Here is a 25,363-nt window from a genome sequence, read left to right as displayed (position 1 = left end):
AGATGGAGTGGGGGCGGTGGGTTTGAACCAGCAAACCACCGGATACAGGATGAACTCCTGCCACTTGAGGTGCTGTCACTGCACTTTTACTCTTTGTTTATGGTTTCTTGTTTCCTTAGATTAGTGTTTGCAGTTTATGCCAGCTTTAGGATTTTTGCTTCATCTGTGGTTACCTGTGTCTCAGCTTTGTTTTTTCTCCTTTCCTCGATTTACCAGTATACTTCCCTCCCCAGCTGTTTCACATCTCCTAATTTGGTTCTGCCTGCTCTCTTCCCCTGCTGCCTCTACTTACCTCTGATTAGTCCCTCTGTTTCCTGTACCTCTCTCTCCTCTCCCTCAGTGCATGTAAGCTTTCTGGCTAACATTGTTCCTCACTGGCTCCGTTATTTTCCGTGACTTTCAGTTCCTCAGCATTCAGTGTTGTAAGTTTCTATTTGTCATCTCTTCATTAAAAGCCATTTTTTCATCTGCAGGCTCACCAACCTGACTCACGATGGCAAGCTTCCCCCTTTTTCCTCTAGATGTAATAGTTGGAGTTTCCAGAGACCCCAAGACATACCCCTGAAATGAAGTTCTTTCTCCCTTCTTCCGTTGGTGTAACCAGATCTTTTTTGAGTTGTGCTTGTTATAAGTGAATAATTTGTCTGCTATAGTTTGTCTTTGGTAATTGACGGTTTCTCTGTTTATTCTAACAAGAACAGTAAACAAAAAACAACCACATTATGGACTGCCTGCTCCAAGTCATATGCAAAGCAAAAGTATATAACAAAACTAAAGCCAATTCTTGTTGCCTTTGTCATAAAGTTACATTATGGTTATGTAAGTAAAAAAACTTATGAAGTCATTTATCTGAGCACTGAGCTGACAAGGACAACCCAAGGCATAAGTGAGTAAAGCAGCTGCTTAGGGACCTCCACACCACCAGGAGGTGCCCAAGAACACTAAGCTAGTGTGATAAAAAATGTTATATATATTTAAAATAAGATTGAATGATACAATCTAAATGCTATTACACATGTAAAAACTATTTCTATATAGTTTTTATAGTTGTTAGACTAATAATGGTTAATATTTTCATGTTGATGACTGCTGTCACTGTTGGGGTACTAACTTGTCAACTTGTTTACTGAAAATTTAGTGTTAAAATTGTTAAAATAATATGATACATCTAAATAACATGCTGCATTTCAAAATTAAAATATCTGTTTTAGTTTGTTATTCCTGTAAGGTTAAAACCATTTACCCATAAGAACTCTGGTAAGATGTAAGCTAACTACAAATGATGCTAATGACACCAGGTGTGTTACACACAGAGTAACTTTAGAATAAAGCATCTGGTGTCTAATCTGCTTAGGGCCCCAAAAAGGCTTGGTCATACTGACAGTGAATAAGTGAGTACATTTTGGAGCTGGACCCTGAGAGAGAGCCTCGGAGAGCCGGTGGGCTGGGGGTGAACTGCGTCCCTGCTCAGACACACGGAGACTCCGGGGAGGAGACCTGTCCGAGTCCGGCCCCACAGGTGTCTGTTTACGGAACCGATGCGAGTTGAAGGCGTGTTTCCAGTTTACTGCCGTCAGAGCGAACACTGATTAGAACCGGAGCGCTGCAACACAACCTGTGACCCGGCTGGGTGAGTGCCATGTTTCACTCTCTATCGAACACTTTTTAAAGTTTTGCAATTGTTAACTTAGAGTATCACAAAGTTCTGCTAAAAAAAATAAAAATAAAATATTTCTTCCGAGCAGGATATAAGTTAAATTCTTTCTCTTTAAGTATAAATTAAATAAAGTTCCAGTAAGCAGGAGAAGTGAAACATTAGACTGTCAAACTAACATGTTTTCATGTCAAGTCCAGTTGAGACGTGCAGTTTCCAGAAGTAAGATACACTATTGACCAGCAACTTCAGAGAGTTCTGACCCAGCTGGCTAATCTTATATCGGAGCTTCACCTCTCGTGGTTGGCTGGCTCCCAGCGGGGCCCTACAGGTGTCATACAGTGAAGAAGCAGCACAGGGGGCCACACACAGCCGTGGTTCTGCCCCTGCCTGTGGTAAACGACACGCATGGTTGCCCCAGCTCTGCCTCCTCTCTGCTGTCTGAATAATTGAAGCCTGCTGGGTTGAGTTCTTCAGTGAAGACAAGGTGCGGGTCATCAATACTGGAGAGAGTGTGGAGGTGGTTCAGGAGCAGGGAGGCGCATTATGAAGCATAAACATGCTACCTAAATCACTTTGATGATGCTTCTATACAGCTCTGGAGAGAATAAAGAACCCCATTCATGGTTATTCCACCAAATATTAATGTCTGAACTCTTCCTGAGTTAAAACGTTAGTATTGTTGTCTTTGCATTAACTGAGGTCTGAAAGCGCTGCATCTTTTTCGTTATTTTGACCATTTCTAATTTTCTGCAACTAATTTTTTGCTTGGAATTTCGGAGACATGCTGTCAGTAGTTCATAGAATAAAATAACAATGTTCAAATAATAAAACCAGAGAAACTGGTCATTCTAAGTTTATATATATATAAAATCTCTACATCTCTCACATTTATCTCATATTGATAATTTATCAATTATCAAGTATCAATTTCATATAATGATACTTATTTCTCTAACTTCACAATTATGCCCTCTGCGATGTTGGCGTAATAAAACAGACTGTAGTTTGTAGTTACAAACGTGACAAAATATGAAAAAGTTCGCAGCATATGAATACATTTACAACACACCAAATGTTTTGATTTGCTGACTAGTTTTGACCATAATTTCCTTTCTGTTCCAGGAATATTCTCAGAAACATGTATGAGCCCCAGTACTATGACAGTCCCCCTGTGTACAGTCCTCCATACAGCACCACCTCCCACAGTCTCTGCCCCCCAAGAAGCATCCATTCCCCTCAGAGTCAGTATGTCTCCTATGCCCACCAGCCTCCTCCTGATTCCTACTACATGGAGGGGCAGCCGCAACACTTCTACAGGTGGTTCTCTCCTCCAGGTTTTGTTAAAACCTTCCAAGGAACCACAGCCGTCATGTGCTTCATTATCTTTGCCTGCGTGGCTTCAACTCTGGTGTGGGACATGAATGGGTTTGGGTACGGGGTATACGGTGTTGGGGATGCGGCCTCTGTGGGCGGAGCCGGCTCGGGTTATTATGGAGGCAGTTATGGCTACGGCGGCTCCTATATGACGCCGCAGTCGGCCAAGGCAGCAATGATTTCCATGGTGGCTGTCAACTTCCTGGTTTCACTGAGTTTCCTGGTGGGAAGTTTCTCCAGGTCCAGGATGATGCGAGGGTGCAGGTTCTACCTCACCATTTTCATCTGTGACATCATCCTGGCTGTTCTTCAGGTGGGTTCTCAAACACAATACATTATATTGTAATGAGACACTGGGCACTTTCTAGGATTACATGTGAACTATGTTCCAATAAGAAAACTCACTCAGGCCACTATTTTGAAAGTTTGGCTCTCATATCTTGGTTTAATGGGGTGAGGGGCGAGGTAAGGGATTCTCTTCACATAGAACTCCTACATTTTTGGAGCTTTGAAGGAAAAAAAACAGTCAGATACATCTCTTTCAAAATTAATCAGCTTCATAACTGTTGATTAATGCAGCTTCAAGCTTGATCAATACATTTTCCAACATTGCCCCCAGAAAGTAGTGACAGACTGAAACTTTTGGGTTCAGATAACATGATTAGAAGTAACGCAGGGCGTCTCTGGTTTTGTGATTTCCAGCTCTGCCTGTTTTATGAAGTTGAGGGAATGGTTAAAACTGCTGTGACTAAATGGGCCTCTTTTGGTTTTCAGGGCATCATCAATATCATCTTTGTGATCGGGGTGAACCCCATGTCTCAGAGCTCACAGAGCATGCTGTATAACCCCATGCTTAGAATGTGTCAGAATATCCAGGGGACCCCGAGTCTGAGCGGCAGTGTCGGGGCCGGTTTCCCTGGAGGCTTTCCCATGTACAATCAATACCTTTACCATTACTGTTTCATGGACCCTGAGGAGGTCGGACTAGAAATTTTACTCCATTTTGTTCTTTAGTATTTTTTTTTCAAACCAGTTTGATTTGATTGGATAAATCCTAATGTCTAACTTCCCCTTTGTTCAGGCAGTGGGGTTTGTTCTGGGCCTGCTGGTGATTGTAGCTCTGTCTATTTCTGCTTACTACGCGTACAAGACTCGCAGCAAGATTTGGCGCCATGGAAAATCAAACATCTTGTGGGATGAGCCGATGGTCAGGCTGTCAGACGGGCATGATGTTCTGGACTGGGTGAGTGTGTCTCTCTCTTCTTACTGATTTCTAATAGACACATTGTAATGTAATGTCACATGTGGAAGATCCTCCCCCCACACACCCCAAGCTCCCTGCTGCAGGGCAAAAAATTGCTCGATGACGATGACCACCATTGATTTTAGCTGTCAAGTTGTCAGTATAATGTGCTGAACCTTAAATGGATGTATGATTTATAAAAGAAAAAGGGATGCAGTGCTTTGCTACTTACTGTCAACACAATGACAAATAAGCTCCAAGAGTATCACATTTCACAGATCAGTAACACGTTTTAATAAACAAGAATAGCGAGGGAGACGGAGGATGGTCAGTTATGCTAGCCTGACTTTGACAACCTTAACATCTAGATGCGCTGCATAATTCAGTGTTTCGATTCAGATAACAAAAGAAATAAGGTGACCAATACACCAAATCTTTAACAGATCATCAACAGAGCAGGTGTTTAAATTAGCTAACAAGCCACTGCTGTGTTCAGATGATCACTTAATAATCACAAAATAAACATCAAGCCTAAAAACGTAATACTGAAATGGACTGAATGTTCGTGTGGAAAATGACTGCAATTTTTTGGTAGAGCTGTAGTCAGCCAATCGCTATGGCAACAGGTATGTGTGTAGTATAAAGCTGACACAGATAGATGGGGAAAAAGAAGAGTATGAGTGGTTTTGAGTTACTCTTCAACAATTTTTCTTTATTACTATTCCTATTCTCTGGCACACTGCACGAAATTAATAATACCTACATATCCAGGTTTCATGGCAGCACGTAAAACAATAGTCTTTTTGCCCTTCAGCGTTGTGCACATGCAAAAACTTCCCAATTGTAAAAGATAACATTCAACCTGTCTTTAGAGGTTATTCTTGTTTTTCTTGCAGTCTTTCTCAACTGAACAAATAATGGCAAGACAATGTTACCCTAAACCTAAGATTAGTCTTATACATCCAATGGCAGCTCTTGTGTTAAATGTTCTGTGGTTGAGCCCCTAATTTATCACCCTAATATATCGAGCTGCTTATTGTCATGTCTTGTGTGTTTTTTAAAAAAAAAAAAACATTCAATAGTGAGAGACATGGATTTATTGACTACGGAGCCCTCTAGAGGACATGGGGAATGTTTTTCTTTTGCGTTACCACGCAAACGTATTGCGTTCCCTCAATACTTTTGTGTTGCCTTGCAATACTTTTGCGTTCTCTCGCAATAATATACTATTCAGTTCATGCAGCATAATTAAATACTGTAAGCCTTTCTTACAGTGGCCATTGTACTTTCTGCTATTATATAAGGTTTTTGTAAGGTTTTTCCATGTATCTTAATATCTCGTTGTGAAATATCTGAAGTTTTATATCTTTTTCTTTAGGATAGAAATGCACCACAAACCTATGGTATAAACAGAAACAGATAAGCAGGAAAAAAAGGAAAAAATGCATTCAAACTATTTGGACTATTTCTGACATATTATTATGGGGTAATCAGCAGTCTGACAGTTTTGATTGTGTTTCTATTACGTTGGTAGTCTGAATGGTTTAAAGAACTGTTTTCAGTGCCTCACACAAACAGACATAAACATGAAGTGAATAAATTGATTTTCAATTAATGTTTTGCACCAAAGAGTTAAGAATAAACACTTTTTCACTGAGGCTCTTAAAGTGTGTATATATTTGAAATTTTAAATTGACATCTGTGACTGTATACAAAAAATAAACCATCAAATATTGCAATCAGCATATTGCGAGGGAACATAAAACTTATTTCGAGGGAACGCAAAAGAAATTTATTTTCCCATGTCCCCTAGAGGGCTCTGTAATTGACAGTAGGAGTAGACATGCTGGAACAAAAAACACAGAAGTAGTCCATCGGTTAGTAGCCATTAGAGATTTAGATAGCAACCTCTTTGTCATTTACCAACTCTGCCACATGGTTATATTTATTGTGACTGTCATTTCACTGTGGACAACATGAGTGCCCAGTGCCCACTCTTCACTGACTGAACATTCAAACATCTTTAGTGGTGCAACTGACAGACACTGTAACTTTGTATTTGTTTTGTTTGTTTATTGGTTGAATGCTTGTGCAGTCATGTTACCCTAGTCATCAAGCCACACAGCCTGTACCAAAAAACTGTCATGCTGGAACCTGAATACTAATGCTGACCATGTTTTATATATGTAGTGGTCACTGAGTTTCAGCTACTATCATGCCTTGTTGAGTCGGAGAATACAACTGGCACTCCCTAGTTTCACTCTGACTGATCATTAACAAGGACTGACATAACAGCTGCACTGCAACTCAAGGTGTTTATGATAGGAAACAGGCCAGAAACCCTTTAGAAAGGAACTGACTGCATGGTTATTATAACAAGTTCAAGATTCATCTTTCTGGAATTCATGATCTGTCACACAAACATTTCCTGCATAAGGTTGGACTCTGTGGGATCAGGACTGGGAGGATTGCTTAGTGTGCTGATGAACCATCTGTTCATCAGCACATTTTTGCTTTTCTGTTCCTAATCATTTTCACTACCATGTCTTAAGTGCACTACGTTGAGTCCTCGGGTATAACCCCATAGTAATCCTGTGAATTTAACTGAGGCAGTGAACTAAAGTTCACAGTAATCTAAGATCTTAGACAGAACTCCACATAAATTTTGGCATTTGATATAAATGTGATACAGGTCATCCTGCTCTGGTATGACGCCTTCCAAACTGTCCAGTTTGAATGAAAGATGGTGCATGCGATCTGCTCCGAAGTGAACTTCCGAGATGTACTGTAGCTGTGAAATCCCGTGTGGCAGCCAACACACAGAGGCACCGATGGTGTGGTTGGTGTGTGTCTTGCTTCACGCCCTATTCAATGCATCGACTATATACTCCTCTTTCAGGAACAACTGCACCCTGCCTGTAAAGTGTGCAGAGCAGTGCATTGGAGCACAGCAAAGACGCATGCTGTATAAAAACAATTTAAAATAACAGACAACACTTAGCTCAGTGTGGGGGCAAGTAAATCTTATAATACACTGGGTGAAACCCTGTAACTATATATAGTGCTATCAACATAAATTTCATTAGAGATTGAGATTTTGGTTGGGTTTTTTTTTGGAGTTGGGTGAGTTTTGTGTTGTTTTGGGGCTGGAAAGTGTCAGTCAGATCTTGTTACCCAGATCAGGAGCAGTTTTGCAGCTAAAACTCTACAGGAATACATCTTATATGAATGTCATCAGTGTCTATACCTGATTAATAATATGATGATGTTAATCTTCACGTGTGATTTTAGAAAAACATTGATAGACTTGCTAACTGTGTTGTTGACAGCCAGCTAAGGGAAGCAGCTATGTGTTTACATGTACATCTGTAATGTGTGAGTCGTTGGGCTTCAGGATACTGTTGAGAATAAATCATTCTGTGTTTTCCTTCTATCTCTTTTAGCTAGTTACAAAGCTAAAGCTAAAGAAAATGACATGTTAGGAAATGCCCTCAAAGCTTTGGTTAAGGGATATGACACACTAGGGAACGCCCTCTTTAGGGTGTAGCTTAGATAAGAGGCTAACAAAGGGATTTACCAACTGTTTTTGGGTGCCGTTTTATCTGCCAGCTCCTACAGGTAGCATGTCAGATGGACCAGCTGTATTTTGGTATTAATAAATGGAATTCATGAATTCAACTCACTGACTCTCCTTCAACCTCATACTTCAAGAATTTAGCATGGAGAAGGATAATTCTCCACAATACCTTCAGGTTTGTTACTCAGAAGGTAGAGAGCACACATCTGTTTTATGACTGGAAACCTGCAGTTCTGATCAAAGGGATCTCAACAAAGCAGCGTCTGTTTGTGAGCTACACTTTACTCTTTCTGGTGATGGTACTCTACTGTCTATCAGACCGTAATCCTATGATAGCAGGGAAGAATTCATCACAGTACCATTGTGCTGTGAATCTATAGCACAGCACAATGGTACTGTGCTGTGCTATAGACAAAGCGAAGGAGTATACTCCTTCGCTTTGTCTGACTGGGACAAAGCGAAGGAGTATACTGAATCGGCTCATCCAGCCAGGTCTCTGCGTACATCCTGCTCATCATGTCGAGGCTCTCCATTGAGATGCAGACCCTGTTCTGGGGCTCTCTTGTATCGCAGTGAAGACGCTTGCCTTGCAGGGAAGCATATATAATGTATTTCTCATGTATAATGTATAGAAAGGGTTGAGTTGCATCTGTGTTGCTGTGTGAATTCCCACAGAGTGAGGTGGCACTAAATGATTCAACTTGTGAAGGTTCCTCATCAGATCACTTCCTGAGTAAAACATATTTTTTTTCACATGCTACATTTTTGTTTCAAATAAGCAGAAAAAGGTTTAGAGACACAGGAAGGGGAAAAATAGTAAAATAATTTAGAAAACCCATATGCTGCTATTTGAATCTAAGACACAATCTACTGAAATACAGTTCATTTTCTCATTTTCTTATACAGTAGTAGGAAGTCTGAGAAGCAGAAAGTGAACTAAATTTGTCCCTCCAGTGGATCAGCTTCCTTGGATTATTTTCCCCACACTGAGCATGATCCTGTGACACCACATTCATCGGATCGGTTTCAACAAGCGCCTTTCCTCCCACATCAGCCCTAACCCTGTTTGACTACACAGCCATGCAGAAATGGGTCAAACACAAGAAGTCTTTAATATTGCATTCCACAGTAAGAGTGGAGATCACATCAGGCAGACAGTTCTTCTGGCTTTTGAAGTTGAGATTTTTCTCTCTGTGTTAAATTACATTGTAGCCAAAACCTTTTTTAATTACTTCCTGCAGTTTCAGTTTTACTGCGCCACACTGTCTTTTTTTTTTTCTTGTGAGTGCAATTTTTTTCTTTGTACATTTCTGATATGGAGATGCACCTGCATTCCCTCTAATAACACACATCTCTTGTCAGACACAGTAGGGAGATTTGTTTTTGTGTTTTCTTCCAGTGAATTAGCTCGGCTGCTTGTTGAGAGGATTTAAGGTGAGACTCAGGGGAGTTTGGAGGGAAGGAAGATGCATGTCAGAGTTGTCATACAGTCTTTCACTGGGGGTGAGGCTGGGTGTGTGTGCGTGTGTGTCTGTCTGTATTTGGTACATTGTAAAGAGAACTTTTTAACATACACACATGCTTCAACTGCATCTGATGACTAATATTAATGCAAAGGATACATAGTTTCTATTAAACAAGATCATAAATGGTTTTGAGAGCAGAAGACCAGTAGCCCACAGCTTTGCCTAATCATAAATATTATACTATATTAAAACATTTAGTGGAAAAACAAAAAACACAATGGCAAAATTGTGTTTTTTTGGACACAGTTTTGCAGGGAACGCAGCTAGTTATACCACCACATGGCATCTTATTCACTGTTTCCACCAATAGTAATATCTGGCTGTTGATCATGTCTCTCGTGTGACGCAAAAATTACATTTATACAAAATACATGTATTCTGATACATCTGAAAAAAATGACCTCATCCTGGCATAAAACGTTTCAAGATTGGCATGTTTCCATTACGCCAATTTATTTTCGTAATTTCAAATTGTGCAATTCTCTGGTTAACAGAAAAGCACCTATAGGCTGTGTGAGAGTTTACCACGGGGTCAGGAAGGGAACGTATAAACGTTCCCTTTATACGACATAAGGACATAAGTCCTAAATGCATCTTTTCTCATTAAGATACAAGGATATGTTTTTGGTGCCTTTAGTGTACAGCTCAAAGGTTGACACCACTCTGTACCCTGAAGCCTTTCAGGAAGTCCCTGCAGAGCCACAGAGCAGGAACTTAGACGGATCAGCAGGAACCATGAGGTGAAGAAGCGTTAAAGGGCAGAACCATGTTTTCAAGACAGTCAAGTAACTGTTAGATTCAGTTCAAAAGCTATGTATATCAAATATGATTGAAAAGAAGAGAGTTTTAAGAAAGGTTATCACCAAATAATCCACTCTATTATACAACTCTGTGCACTGCAGGCTTTCTGTGTGCATTCATGCAGCAGTGAGGAGCAGAACTGCCTCTGCGCTGTGTTTGAATTAATAAAGGGAGCAGAGGAGGCTCAGAGCAATCTGTGTGCTGCTTTAGTGAACAGTTTCATCAGCTTCATGCGTCACTTGTAGGCATTCTTGCAGGTTTTTGAATATTAGTGTCCGTCAAAGTGACCCTTAGTTAAAATAAACAGAGAAGGGCCTCGCTTCATTAAAGTAAGAGCAGCTTTGGTAGAGTAGATGACAGAATCCAACAGGAAGAATAGTTGTTGAAGGGTGTGAACGGTGCAGCATCACAGTGTGTGTGAATGAGTGTGTTATAGTATATGTTCTGGTCCTACTGTAAGCATGAAATATTCTCTAACTGCCAGGTTTTTGTGGTGTATCTGTGAGATAATGATTAATTATTTTCCACTTTTAATGTGAAATTCTGCACATGCAGTTCAAGTCGACTGAAAACAAAGAAATCTAGAGAAAGAAAAACCTAAAATAGCTGCAATAAATTGATTGCATACATCTGCCCACTCTGTTGAGGAGAGTGGACAGATGGATTTCACTTTTCAGTCTTGTTTTGTGTGTAGCAGCCATATTGGAACAGAGGAAGTTCAGACAGATTTTTTTTTCTGAATGGAGTTCAAACTTTCTGACTTCCTGGGTTGAACTATGCAGCATTGAACCCAAAATGAGGCAAAACCTTCTGCTTTCTTCATTTTGCTCATTGAGATGATATCAGGTTTATGCAGAACAAAACTTTAAAGGGTCTAAAATATGAGTCATATTTCTGTTTGCTTGGTTTCATAGTTTGGATGTGTTCAGTAATAGTTTACATAGTTATATAACCTGTAACAAAACATATTTGGCCTTTGAGCGTAAATCATTATTTTAAATGTGTTTTTTACCGGGTGACTGACATTATAATCACTTTCTAAACATTATGATTCTTTTGTGATTTCCGTATTTTTCCATTTGCTCCCTTCCCCAGCAGCATCCCTTCACCTGTGATTAGCTCCTCTGTCATTTCAAACTCCTTCCTTTCACTCACTTTTGGATCATCCATCCCTACACTCCTGTTATTCCACTCAAGTGTTTTCTGTTGCTTTATGTATACCTCACGGTTTCCCTGTGCTTCATATAAGTTTTCCTTTCCATTTTTATTTACTAAAAACTCTGAATATGATCCGACACTCTGCTTCGTCGCCTCCACCTCCTTGATCTCGATAAAATGTGCATTCTGTGGATGTTGTTGCCAGGTGAACCACGTCGGGGAGGCACGCAGCACCCAGCAGGCTCCTACCGTTGTGGTGTCAGAGCATGCAGCGCCCGACCTGAAGGCGGAGAACAGCGGCAGCCACAGCAAAGGGCACAAGGAAGCTGATGCTTGTCTAATCTCCAGGTCAGGCCCCAAAGAGCTCTGACCTGGCGGGGACGCCCTCTGCACACCCACAGACATTACAGCAAAATATGTACAGAAATGTCAACTTTTAAAATGTTTTTTTATTTCCTATTCAATGATTACTATATTCATCTAGCATAAATTCTGCCTCACAGCTTTGGGTTTTACTGGTCATGAGTTTTATCATTTATTGCATATTATAACATTATTACCACAAAATACAATTCTTCATCACAATCCCCTCTTTTGATTGATCATAAGAAAATGTGTAATATTTTGTATTAATCACATCAAAATGTATTTTATTCTCACAGTTCTTATGGTTCTTTGCAGCAGGCTGCTGAATGGTTCCTCTGGTCTTTTTCTTATGAACTTTTTCATTTCTTGCTTTATTACGCCAGCTGGAGGAGCACAGCAGCTTGACGAATCAGAAAATCAACATCAGAAATAATGTTTAGTGACACTTTATCTGAAGGGGCGTGCAAAGACTAATATGACACCGTCATAAAATAACAGTGAACATGAAGGATTCTTCATGAATGTTTGTGACTTGTCATTAAGTGAAATTCAGTAATTAATGACACATTTAATGCAAGTTTTAAAGCGACTTTGTTTTTAAAATGTTATTTACCGAATGACGGTCATGACAATAATTAACATTCATGAAGACTCCATATTCATGACTGCATCTTATCCACACCCCTTCAAATAAAGTCTTACCTAATGTGTAAATCAATTATTTTAACATATCTATTTTAAAAAATTTAAAAAACAAAAATTATGATGAAAAGTTTAGAATTAACAATTTGTGGGATTATTGTTATTTTGTTTTATTTTTGCATTTCTTTTTCCTCATCAGTGTACCCCATGGCTCCCACTTTGAAAAAAAAAAAAAAAAAACATCAATCTAGGTTCTGAAATGTTAAAGTCTGTGTGAAAATGTTTCTCTTATTGTTGATTTTGTATTTCTTGAACAGTGCCAGGCGCGACGCTGAGCCTGTGTACCAAAACACCAGAGCCACGGTTGGTTCCAGCAGCTCCTACGAGACCGACAGAGTGAGGAAGCCTCCTCTTCATCACACCAAGAAGACGGACCCTTCTCTTCATCACACCAAGAAGATTGAACCTCCTCTTCATCACACCAACAAGCAGCCGCAGAAACAGCTCAGAGAACCCACTCCTGCTGCTCAGCTGGCGGCCGAGTCCCAGTACGAAACTGGTTACACTTCAGGGGACACTGGTAATGAGCTGGACTGGGACCAGAGAGATCACCTGTACAGGTGGGTCAGGTCTCTGCTGCTGTCTCCACACCAACAAAGTCTCAGCTTCATCTGATACATCAGAGAGAGAATGACAGAAACATGCATCGTTCAAAAATACAGCAATACAGATTGTGATGACTATAATGTTTATGTCACGCTAATTGGCTGTTGTTTCACGCATGAGATGCTGATGAACATGTGGTTCAGTGACAGTAAAACGGCAGTAATCAGCTGCTGTGTGCCTCCAGGTTGTACCCGGCCATAACCACAGACGAGCAGCGCCGCCAGTACAAGAGAGAGTTCGACTCGGATCTGGCCCACTACAAGAGGCTCTGTTCTGAGATGGACCACGTCAGTGACCAGGTGCACAAACTGAGCCGAGAGCTGGACACACTGGACGAAGGCTCCGTGAGGTACCAGGTAACCAGAAAGAGTTACTGGCCAGGAGAAAAGCCTCAGCTACTTTGATATGCTTTATTTTTGCTCTTAGTCATATTTAGTGCCTTGCAAAAGTATTCACCCGTCCTCCCCTCCGCTTTGAACTTTATCTTTTCACCATGCTAACAAACTTTTATTAGGTTTTTTTTTTTGCTACACCAGGAGAGTCCAAACGTTTTAGTTACACGGGCAAAAATTGTCAGGTTAAACTTTTTTTTATTTATTTAAGCTGCCACTGTGTCATGACATTATGGTAGGAGACAGATACTCTGTGAATCAAACTTCTCTGACTTCTTCCAGCGCGAACTAGAAACAGCCAATCGGAGCCCGGAGGTGGGTCTGATGTAGCAAAAGCTTCATCAGACCCAAAAACTGAACACAAAATGTCTTTGCTGAACATTTTGTGTTCAGTTTTTACTGAACAAGCAGAGGGTGACTTCTGAAGGCAAACTCTACTGAATACTGGGATGTATTCAGGAGAATGAGGATAAATACATTCTGCCATCCTTTTCCAAATGTTATACTTTAAAATCTCTTCAGCTATGTGCTAATTTGGGTTTATTACAGAAAATCTCAACAGATAAAAAATGCATGAGAAAAAAGCACAAAAAGCGGGTTGGAATGCTTTTGCAGGGTGCTTTATTTGTTTTTTGCTCTGTTTAGCACTAGATTAGTCAAGACTGCAATATTTGTTGAACTTTGTGAACATGTGAGTGGAACATTCGTTTGTGACCTGCAGGGTGTAGCAGATGAATACAACCTGCTGAAAGACCTGAAAAAGGTACGGTGACCTCTGACCTTTAGCCTTTAAGCTATGTCTTCTCACTCTGTTACACACAGCTGCAACCAGATTTTTACATACACTGTGAGTGGTGAGAACATTTTTTTTTGTAACTTTCCTCTAATTCAAAAGCTTACATACATTTAGTCAATATCCAGGAAACTGCCTTATCAACTGTATGACATAAGTCTGGTCATTGTAGCTAAGCTAAAATAAGAAAGGTTTGATTTAACTTCAGACAGTGAGAAATAATGGTTGTGTCTTTTTTAGTCAGTGTATGTAAAAGTCTGGCTTTGACTCTTAAACTAACAGCTTATTGAAGAATTTTTTGGTTGATTTTCAGGGGTTTTTTATGAGTAGGAGATGGTCAGCATCCCAAATCTGCTGACCAAAACCTCTGTTAGGACATCTTGTGACAGTTTCCTGGGAACCACAGTGATTTTCTATCTCTTATTTCTGGACTTTGGCTTTCCTCACAGAAAGCCATCCTGTGTTGATTTAGATGAAAGCTTATTGTGATACTAACAAATATCACTTTTTATCGTCACCTTTCTAGCAAACAGCTGACAGTCCTGTTTTGAAACCGACAGCTACTTTAACTGTTTATATTTAATTTGACAAAAACCTGAGGTACAGCTGTGTTGTTCTGTCACATTCTAGGAGATTTTAGTCAGGAAGTAATTAATTTAAAAGAAAATCCTTCTGCCTTGCAGTACTTCTTAATCCAGACATATGGAGAACATAGAAGTCGTAAAAAACTAAACATAATTTATGGTTCCTCAAATTCACAAAAATTTATATTAGCTGCAAATCCAGAAAGTGAAACCAGAAGTGCATTAACAAAGCATTAGATTAAGGGTGTTAATATTTATGGAAGCAGCTGTTTAGTTTTTACCATTTTCCTTCTAACAGATTAGTTTTTTTGCTAATCACATCCTCAGTTTACATCAAAACCCAGGAAATGTTAACTTTGCTGTGCAGACACTCTCAGGAAATAAGAGCCACACTCCGGGTCCCTCCAGGTTCTGTTGCTGTTACCTGGGTTTCCTTTTGCACAGTAAGAACACGAGCAAACAGAGGTGATAACATCAGCAGCAACAGGACGCAATGTGTCACGGAACTCCGAAGCAGCATGGCGAGGGAAGGATTTTAATAACAAAACATTTGTTATTATTAACAGGCTGAAGCCTGTACCTTCAGCCTGCATGTAGGTACAGGCTGAGGAACGAAAGTTGCGTATGTAACTACGGTTCTATGAATCCCAGATGACCGCCAGAGGGCGGTGCTGAAAGCACTGAATGTTCCTTTCGCGCATGCGCTGTTCGAGCAATAATATCAACGGAGTCACACCTGTGACATATCGGATGATCAATCAGAGGCTATACAGCATGACGTCATCCGAGGCTCTGTTCCTACAGAATCTTCTCGCGAAACACAAGGATTCTGAGTGACAGAGAATTTCTGGCGGTCATCCGGGATTCATAGAACTGTAGTTACATACGTAACTTTCGTTCTATTTCATCCCTACTGACTGCCAGAGGGCAGTGCTGAAAACTCTGAATGACTAATACCAGCAATGTCACAAGGAATCCTGAGCACATACCTCAATGAGGAGACCCAGAGGACCCCTGTAAAAGAACCTGGTCCAGAGGATAAGAGGAGGCCACATTCACATTGTAAAATCTAGTGAACGTGCTCGGAGAAGCCCATGATGCAGCAGCACATATAGCTTCCAGTGGAACTCCTCTCAAGGCTGCCCAGGAAGTGGAGACACTCCTGGTAGAGTGTGCCTTCACGCCAACTGGCCGGGGGCGATGCCCTGCAGAGTAGGCGTGGCAGATGACGTCCACGATACAATGGGAGAGGCGCTGTTTGGACAGAGGACAACCTCATCTCGGGCCCCCATAACACAAGAAAAGCTGGTCCGAGAGCCTTTTAGCAGCAGTGGCTGCAATATAGGCTTCCAGTGCCCTCACAGGGCACAGTAACTCAGAACTATCGTCAGCTTCCCCTGACATAGGCTGAAAATGCGCCAACCTCAATGGTTGGTTACAAAGATAACGAGAAAGCACTTTAGGGACAAATGCCGGGTTCGGCCACAAGGTAACCCCGGAACCATCTGAACCCCATCTGAGACATGACGGGCCGACAGAAAGAGCATGCAGCTCACTGACCCTCTTAGCGGAGACAATAGCCAACAAAAAAGCAGTTTTACATGACACCCATTTGAGGTCTGTATGAACCAAAGACTCAAATGGAGGGCGGCACAGAGCACTGAGGACCAAGGACAGGTCCCAAACTGGTGCTCGCGGGGCTGTTGGCAGGTGCAGCCTACGAGCACCACGCAAAAAAAGAGAAACCAGCTTATGGCTCCCCACTGTACAGCCATCAACGTCAGCATGACCAGATGATATAGCTGCTACATATACCTTAAGCGTAGAAGGAGAGCATCTCTCATCAAGAAGTGACTGAAGAAATTCCAAAATAGTGGGAACCGGATAGGTTACCGGATCAGTATGGCGGGCAGAGGACCACCGGGAAAACAGACGCCATCTGTTGTCATATTGTTGATGAGTGAAGAATGCCCTGGCACTCAAAATAGTGTGCCTGACAGGACCTGAATACCCAGTCAGCTGCTGTTCAAGTCTCCCAGTGGCCACACCCACAGCCGGAAGCGTTGAGGATCGGGATGCCATATCTGCCCCCCCAACAGAGACAGTAAATCCCTCCTGGTCGGAAGACACCATGGGACACAGTGACACAGGCTCCATAGAAGAGGGAACCATGGCCGTGCCGGCCAATATGGAGCCACCAGCAACATCTTGTGGCCCTCTTCGAGAACTCTCTGAAGTGTCGGCCATATCAGGGAAAGGGGGGGGAAGGCATATAGGAGGACTCTTGGCCAAGGATGGGCCAAGGCGTCCTGGCCCAGTGCACCTGCTGCCCCTGTAAGGGAAAACCATAGATGACAATGAGTCGACTCCTCCGTGGCGAACAGGTCGACTTCTGCCTGACCGAAAAGGTCCCAGATCAGGCGGATTATATCGCTGTGGAGGGACCACTCTCCCGGAGCTTGCGCCCATCGGGAAAGGGAGTCTGCTACCTGGTTGTGCAGCCCTGGCAAGTACACCGCCCGCAGGGTGGATAAGTGAACTGACGCCCATTCCAGGAGATCCTGGGACTCCTTCAGAAGTTGTGCTGACCTGGTGCCTCCTTGGTGGTTGATGTGGTAGACAACAGAGGTGTTGTCTGACCAAATCAGGACATGCCTCCCCTGCAGGTGGGGCAAAAAGTGCCTGAGAGCTAAATGCACAGCCCGCAGCTCCAACATATTTATATGTTTGGAGCGATTCTGTGGACACCAGCGGCCCTGAACTGTCCTGTGTTGCCACACAGCACCCCATTCCATGGAGCTGGCATCTGTCGTGACCACCTCTCTGCGATACACAACCACCCCCATGGAAACACCCCTGAACAGGCCCCGTCTCTCCATGGACTCGGGGCACGAAGACATGGCCACGTTACCACAAGTTTACGATGCCTGTGTAGTCTGGCATCCAGGCGCCAGCTGTTGATCCACCTCTGCAAAGGGCGCAGTGACAGCAGACCTAAGGACACAACCCGAGTAACTGATGTTAGTTTGCCCAGCAGCCGTAGGAAGGCGATGTAAGAAAGCTGCCTAACCAGCCTGAATTGACTCACCAGTCGGAGAATGCCGTCCACTCTCTGGACAGATGGGTAGGCTGTCATGGAGGGAGAATCCAAAAGCACCCCAAGAAAAGTGGTTGTCTGTGATGGAACCAGACAGCTCTTCTCCAAGTTCACCCTGAGGCCCAGCCGGGACACATGAGTGAGCAGGCGACTCACATCGTGAGATGCCTGCTCTCAAGACGGGGTGCAGAGAAGCCAATCGTCGAGGTAGGGCAGAACCTTCATGCCGCGGGCCTGCAGAGGACAGAGAGCCGCCTTCACACACCGAGTGAACACCCTCGGGAAGAGTGAGAGGTCGAACAGGAGCACACTGAACTGCCAGTGACGACCCCGATAGGCAAACCTGAGAAAGCGACGATGTTCCGCCGCAATAGGTACATGAAAGTACGCATCTGTAAGGTCGATTGATGTAAACCATTCTCCCTTTGTCACAGCCCGCAAAACCTCTGCCGTCGTGAGCATGTGAAAAGGCAGGACCTTTAAATACTGATTGAGTCCCCTGAGATCTAAAATGGGACGAAATCCGCCCGTCTTTTTTGGCACGAGGAAATATGTTGAATAGTAGCCTCTGGGTTGCCGCAGAGGATCCACCGCCTCGATTGCACCCTTGGACAGGAGGGCAGAAAGCTCCTGGTCCAGGGCTTGCGCTTTCACCGGGTCAGCAATGACGGTCACCCTGACCTGGTGTGAGATGTGAGGCCGCCGTCGGAATTGTAGCCGGTAACCATGGGTCAGAGTGGCAACCACCCATGGATCCACAGCGAGAGCAGCCCAGTAACTGAGCTGCTGATGAGAAAAATATCCGACGGCCGGCCTGGTGGCCTCACTTCCTCTCCCCCCCACCTCTAGAAGGTCTAGGGGGGCGGCGGCCAAAGTCAGCAGCCTGGGTGTGTCTGGTCGGTTGGTGGACCAGCTCACGAAAGTCCCTGCTGGGTCTCTGCTCTACATGACGAGGGTAAGACCCACTAGGCCGAGCAGAACCCTGAGGCAGCGGCCGAATGCTGGGGCCAGCCGCTGGGCGCCTTGGAGTACGATGAGGAGGGGGCATACCTCTGTTGGGGCCTGAAAGCTGTTCTCTAGTCTGCCGCGCCTGAACGGTTCGGTCCAGTGCTTCCAAGGTAGCAGAACCGAACAACTCCCCTGGCACAACAGGAACACTGCGGAGGGTCCTGTCGCATGTTTCAGTCAACGTGGACTGAGCCAGCCAGACCTGTTGGCGAGCCTGGACCAGAAAAGACATCACACGCCCAAGCTCCCTGGACATCAATGCAAAGGCCTTGAAGCGCTGCATCATAAAGCCAATAGCTGCATCTGCCCCACTGGTATCCTGAAGGGATGCAGAAAGGGCAAACATGAGGTGCACCAAGGAATTGCCAAGGCGGCCGGGACGTGCTCCAGCATTATAAGCCTTACAGAGGAAGTCATCTGTAATATGACATTGAGCCCGCGGGCACCGCACATTATCACGCAGTGCTTCATCTGGAGACACAATGAGCGAAGCAACAGCAGGTTCAACCGCAGGCATGCGGTCCAAGCCCACCTTGACCAACTCATGCATAGCTGCCAACACTCGACCATCTGTGGAGAGATGTGAAAAGGCTTTAGGGTCCCGCCAACAAGCATGCAACTCCCTGAGGTACTCCTCTGATGGAGGGACAGAAAAGGGAGAAGGGCCTCGGCCACGCCTGAAAAAGGCACTGCCAGGAGCGGAGTCCACCACTTGCGGGACATCCAGCTGCAGCTGTCTCAAGGCCATACACATGATGTCCCGCATGGAGCTGTCACCAGACCCACTAGCCGCACTCTGAGATGAATAGTGTGAGCCAGACTCCGAAGCGCGAGACGACTGTGCCTCCTCTTCCTCATTCCTAAAGTGAGAGGCAGAGGCAGCCAAGGACAGCACATCGTCCTCCACAGCCAACTCTGGCATAGGTGGGGAAGGAAACCCAGTCAGGGGAGCCTCCACCTGATGTGTCTGAAAAAGGGATTTCATCTCTGCCAACTCTGCAGACAACCGCTCAACCCTTGTGGAAAGACCCTGGTCAGACTTAGCTCGCTTCTTCTTCTTCTTAGGAGGAGCTATAGAGGTTGCGTCCTCAGTCCTGCGCTTAGAGCGCCTAGGCACGGCCACCTGCCCAGAAGGTGGAAGGTCATGTCCACACTCGGGGCGTAACTGGGCCAGTCGAGCCACCTTCACTGCATGGGGCATGTAGCTGCAGTTCATGCAGGGATTATCCGACACCTCAACCAGGTGATCATGCCGGAGGCAAGCAGGGCACAGGTCATGACCATCATTTGCCTGAAGCACAGCCCCGCAATCCGAACAACAGTGGGAGCTATCCATGTCCAAAGTGAAGCGAGTCTCGGCACAGGCAGACAGAGCAGACTAAGATTGGGAGAGGGGGCGGAGAACGCTACCGTCACCAATCACAATAAAAGAGCAACAAAGGGGCTGACCCCGTCAGCTATGTCCAGAATAAAGGAAAAAAACTAAACTGGGAGAGGGGAGCGAAAACGCTGCCATCACCAATTAAGCAGCAAACGAAGAGTCAGGTAAGCCCAGCACAAAGCTACAATCAACAAAATTAGCTGAAATTGGGAGAGGGGGCGAGACGCTACCATCACCAATTACAGAAAAAACTAGCAGACCAACGGCGGGCAGACGCGGTCAGCAACATCCAGTATAGGACGAAAAAACAGATCAAGATCTGGAGAGGGGGCGTGAACGCAGCCGTCACCAATCACAGCAAAAACCAGAGAAAAGAAAAAAAAGAGGCTGACGCCGTCAGCCACGTCCGGACAGGACAAAAATCCACATAAAACAGGGAGAGGGGGGCACAAATGTTCCCGTCACCAAACAAACCGCTTACAAGGTCGGCTAAAATTGGGAGACGGGGCGAGACGCTACCGTCACCAATTAAAGCAGACCGTCAAACTCAGAAAAGGTTAACACCGTTAGCTAAACTCCAAACACAGTGGGGCTAAGCTGCGAGTTGGGAGAGGATGCGCGAACGCTGTCATCACCAACAAACAGTACCTTAAATGAAGATCCGTCGCAGCCCTCGGAGGGCGATACACCGCAACTCCGGCCAACAGGCAGTGAGGCGTCCAACGACGGCGAAAAGATTCTGAAATCCAAAAGGCTGATGCCATACGAAGCGAACCGCACGCGAGAAGAAAAGAGAAACAGAGACTCGGATGACGTCATGCTATATAGCCTCTGATTGATCATCCGATATGTCATAGGTGTGACTCCATTGATATTATTGCTCGAACAGCGCATGCGCGAAAGGAACATTCAGTGCTTTCAGCACCGCCCTCTGGCGGCCAGTAGGGATGAAATAGAACCAGAAGGTAAAGGCTGAGGAACCGGATAGGACAGGAAACCAAGGAGTCCGGTTGCATAGGAACCAGCTGAGTGTAATCAGGGGAATGCTGAACAGCCAGGGAGAGCCTGAGCAGCAAACAGAGGGAAGGAGACTGATAAACACAGATGGAGCTGAACAAGACTCAAAGGGATCCACAAATCAGACAGGGAAACCCTAAACGTGATACGTATCTTGTTAAAACGTGATAGTATATAACGTGATACGTATCTCGTTAAAACGTGATACGTATCTCGTTAAAACGTGATACGTATCTCGTTAAAACGTGTTATGTATCTCCTTAAAACATGATATGTATCTTGTTAAAACATGATAATTTTATGACCAGGAAGTGGTGGTATTATGCTAGGCTAGTACAGTGGCTAACATGAATTGGTCAGGTTTCCTATCATGTTTGGTCTACAACATGTAGAGATACGGATGCTGCTTTGCACTGTGGTTAAAACCATTAATGGCATGCGTACTCTGACAAGATCCTAAACAGAACGGGACTGCACAGAAGGAAACGTCAGTCCGGTCCTCTAGCTGTAGCGGCGTTCCTGACTGTCTGGATCGAAGCTCAACTTGGCTTCCGATTGTAGCTTCTGATTTGGGAAATGGCTAAAGGGAGATTATAACGGAGGCTTAGACGTATTTGCTGAACAGTTTCTGTTCAGATTTTTTTTAACAGTACACTTGCTGAACAACGGCAACGGCTGTTCGTAACCAAGCAACCGAAATCAACAGAAGGCTGGATAGTGGCAAAAGACAAAACTAGATCCTGTTAAGCATTCTTCAAAATAAAAGACTTCCTCTCTCCAAAATAAATCATAAATCAGCAAAAGCTGAATGGCCTCCTTTAAGCGTCCTGAGAAACAATCACCTAATGATCCTGATTCATAAATTCATAATATTTGTCAAATATTGGTCAAAGATTTTTAATATTTGTCGACAAACAAGGAGCAAAGAAGAGACACCTCTCCTTTACCATATAGGTGACTTAAAATAATGTCTTCTAACGAAGACAAAGAGGGTAGATAAAGATTATTGTGTTGCTTTGATAAAATAAAACTCTGAACTTGAAGATAGTTATAGAAATATTTTGTGGGAATATCATGTCTGTTTTTCATTTCTTCAAGTTACATGAATACCTTCCCTGGAAAAAGATCAGACACTTTAGCTATATCCTTAGCAGTTTAAATCCTGCTCTACATGGATGAACATTATATCGGATAGTTGTTGCATTTCTCCCAAATAATAAAATGTTTTTTGCCAGATCATCATTGTATTTTTCAGAAATGGGTATTTTGTTTGCTTAATTAACCTTTTCCTGCCTGATGAGTACATGTACAAGTCTATAGCAATAGAGATCCAGTGGGACACAATAGTAACCCATGCTGGGGGCTGTCTGGCAGTAAAGTAAAACATTGCTGCCCTGATCTGGGTTGAAATAACATAATAGGTTTGATAATTGTTAACACCCTCTGTCATATGGCAGATATAAGAGAGACAGTTTCATTCTCGGGCGTTTACCATTTAAGTGAAGTTGGAAAAAGTTATATTCAGCTCCTTAAAAAAGAAGGGGAGTGAGGAAATTGAAACTGATTAGAAAACATATAAGAATTTTGGCAATATTGTAATTTTTATAATATTGATGTGACCAATTAAGGAGATGGGTAGCATCTTTAACTATTAAACTTTTAAAGCTAACATACTTAGACACTTCCGACCTGGAATAGATTATTCATCTCTGATGCTATGTTGCATCACTATAAATCGGAATCTGAAAAGTTGTTGGCATTATTATCCCAGCTGATGGATCCTTGTAAGCCACACAAAAAGGCAGGTGCTCTAGGACAAAAAAGTGAAAGAAAACAGAAGGTTAAAATAATAACAAATATTGTAAATGTGATAGGAGTTTATTTCTAATGAATTCCAGATGCAAAAATATTTTTAAATCTCTCATTACTGAGGTTTCAATTCAGATAAAGATTTCACAAATCACAAACTAGGTTTGAAATATTCTGCCATTAGCGTAGATTAGAATAATCCACTCCAGATTTGAAGTGTCCATGTATGTTCGTTTTTAAAGCAGAACAAATGATTTCTTAACATTTATATGTTAAATATAATTTCCATGATTAGTTACTTATTTACAGTCATATGTCAAGTCATATGTTAAGTATAATTTACATGATTATTATTATTCACCGAATTTAACTTGATTGTACACAATTCCAAAAGGTGACGTGAAAAATAATTAAATTCAAAGCTTTATGTATGATTTATTTTGGAGAGAGGAAGTCTTTTATTTTGAAGAATTCTTAACAGGATCTAGTTTTGTCTTTTGCATTACCTAGCCTTCTGTTGATTTCGGTTGCTTGGTTACGAACAGCCTTTGCCGTTCAGCAAGTGTACTGTTAAAAAAAAATCTTAACAGAAACTGTTCAGCAAATACGTCTGAACCTCCGTTATAATCTCCCTTTAGCCATTTCCCAAATCAGAAGCTACAATCGAAAGCCAACTTGAGCTTCGATCCAGACAGTCAGGAACGCCGCTACAGCTAGAGGACCGGACTGACGTTTCCTTCTGTGCAGTCCCGTTCTGTTTATCATCCTGCTCAGAGTACGCATGCTATTAATGGTTTTAACCACAGTGCAAAACAGCATCCGTATATCTACATGTTGTAGACCAAACATGAAAGGAAACCTGACCAATTCATGTTAGCCACTGTACTAGCCTAGCATAATACCACCACTTCCTGGACATAAAATTATCATGTTTTAACAAGATAAATATCACATTTTAACAAGATACATAACACGTTTTAACGAGATACGTATCACGTTATAACGAGATAACTATCACGTTATAACGAGATACGTATCACGTTTTAACGAGATACGTATCACGTTTTAACGAGATACGTATCACGTTATAACGAGATACTATCACGTTTTAACGAGATACGTATCACGTTATAACGAGATACTATCACGTTTTAACGAGATACGTATCACGTTTTAACGAGATAACTATCACGTTATAACGAGATACTATCACGTTATAACGAGATAACTATCACGTTATAACGAGATACTATCACGTTATAACGAGATACTATCACGTTATAACGAGATACGTATCACGTTTTAACGAGATACGTATCACGTTTTAACGAGATACTATCACGTTTTAACAAGATACGTATCACGTTATAACGTGATAGCGCTCGAATTTTTTTTTTCCTGCGTGATAGCAATGCGCTTCCGTAATGCAAGATAAGACCAGAACGCAGAAGAACATTAGGAAAAAAGGATGTAAATCAAAATAACAGTCGATCAACTTATTCAACCGTCAACAGTTTTCAAAAATGTTCAGAGCATTGCTTATGCAAATCAGCATACATTTTCAGAGCACTTTTTGTGCAGTCCAAAGTTTAATTCTTGAAGTCTGTTTACGACTTTTTGTTTTAGAGTTCCTTTTTGAAAGTTTGAGTTTTACGTTTGATTATAATTCAAACGCAAAAAAAAGAAGTAAAAATCAAAGGGAAGCAAAGAAAAGTTTGCACCAGCCAGACGACCCCGAAAATGTTCTTGATGTGGGCAGATACAAAGTGCCTGAATGAAGCTCAGGATCATTTAGACACAAAACAACAGGACATCTGTAGGTACTACTGATAATATTGCTTATTTTTTTTCCAGACGGAAGACTATCAGGCTAAGAAGAGACAAAGCAAAGAACTTCGAAGAAAACTTTTCCACATCAAACATCTGGTGAAAATCTACGATCAAGGCTTCTGTTAAAGAGCCACCAGAGAACACATCGGCCCTTTGGAGTGTATATATATATATATATATATATATATATATATATATATATATATATATATATATACACACACACACACACACACACACACACAGAAACTGTTATGCTGCACATGAAGGTAACACATTCTCTAGCTTATCTGTAAAAAGTGCCAGGATGTTTTCTGAGACTGATCTGTTCGGTTATTTTAGGTTCCTTTCAGCCGACAGAACCAAAACATACGTCACCAATGAACGTAGGGGGACGAGTGAAAGACTCACCATATAGTTTGCATGAATACACTTGAGTTGT

General features: G+C 42.7%; 1 protein-coding gene across 1 annotated transcript; it reads left to right on the top strand.

The window, feature by feature from the left end:
• Window positions 1-1,323: 1,323 nt before the first annotated feature.
• On the top strand, window positions 1,324-25,119 carry ocln1 (occludin1). The gene is made up of 9 exons (XM_088014705.1): window positions 1,324-1,630; window positions 2,780-3,344; window positions 3,806-4,009; window positions 4,113-4,274; window positions 11,542-11,684; window positions 12,662-12,964; window positions 13,195-13,366; window positions 14,124-14,165; window positions 24,946-25,119. Exons 2-9 carry the CDS (start codon window positions 2,796-2,798, stop codon window positions 25,045-25,047), a joined length of 1,677 nt encoding a protein of 558 aa, XP_087870831.1. The 5' UTR covers window positions 1,324-1,630; window positions 2,780-2,795; the 3' UTR covers window positions 25,048-25,119.
• The last annotated feature ends 244 nt before the right edge of the window (window positions 25,120-25,363 follow it).

Source organism: Poecilia mexicana, unplaced genomic scaffold (assembly GCF_051168715.1).
Source record: "Poecilia mexicana isolate PSO_F unplaced genomic scaffold, ASM5116871v1 scaffold_17, whole genome shotgun sequence".
Taxonomy (NCBI): domain Eukaryota; kingdom Metazoa; phylum Chordata; class Actinopteri; order Cyprinodontiformes; family Poeciliidae; genus Poecilia; species Poecilia mexicana.
The sequence above is the reverse complement of the archived record's forward strand: the minus strand, read 5'-3'. Positions and strand labels throughout refer to the sequence as shown.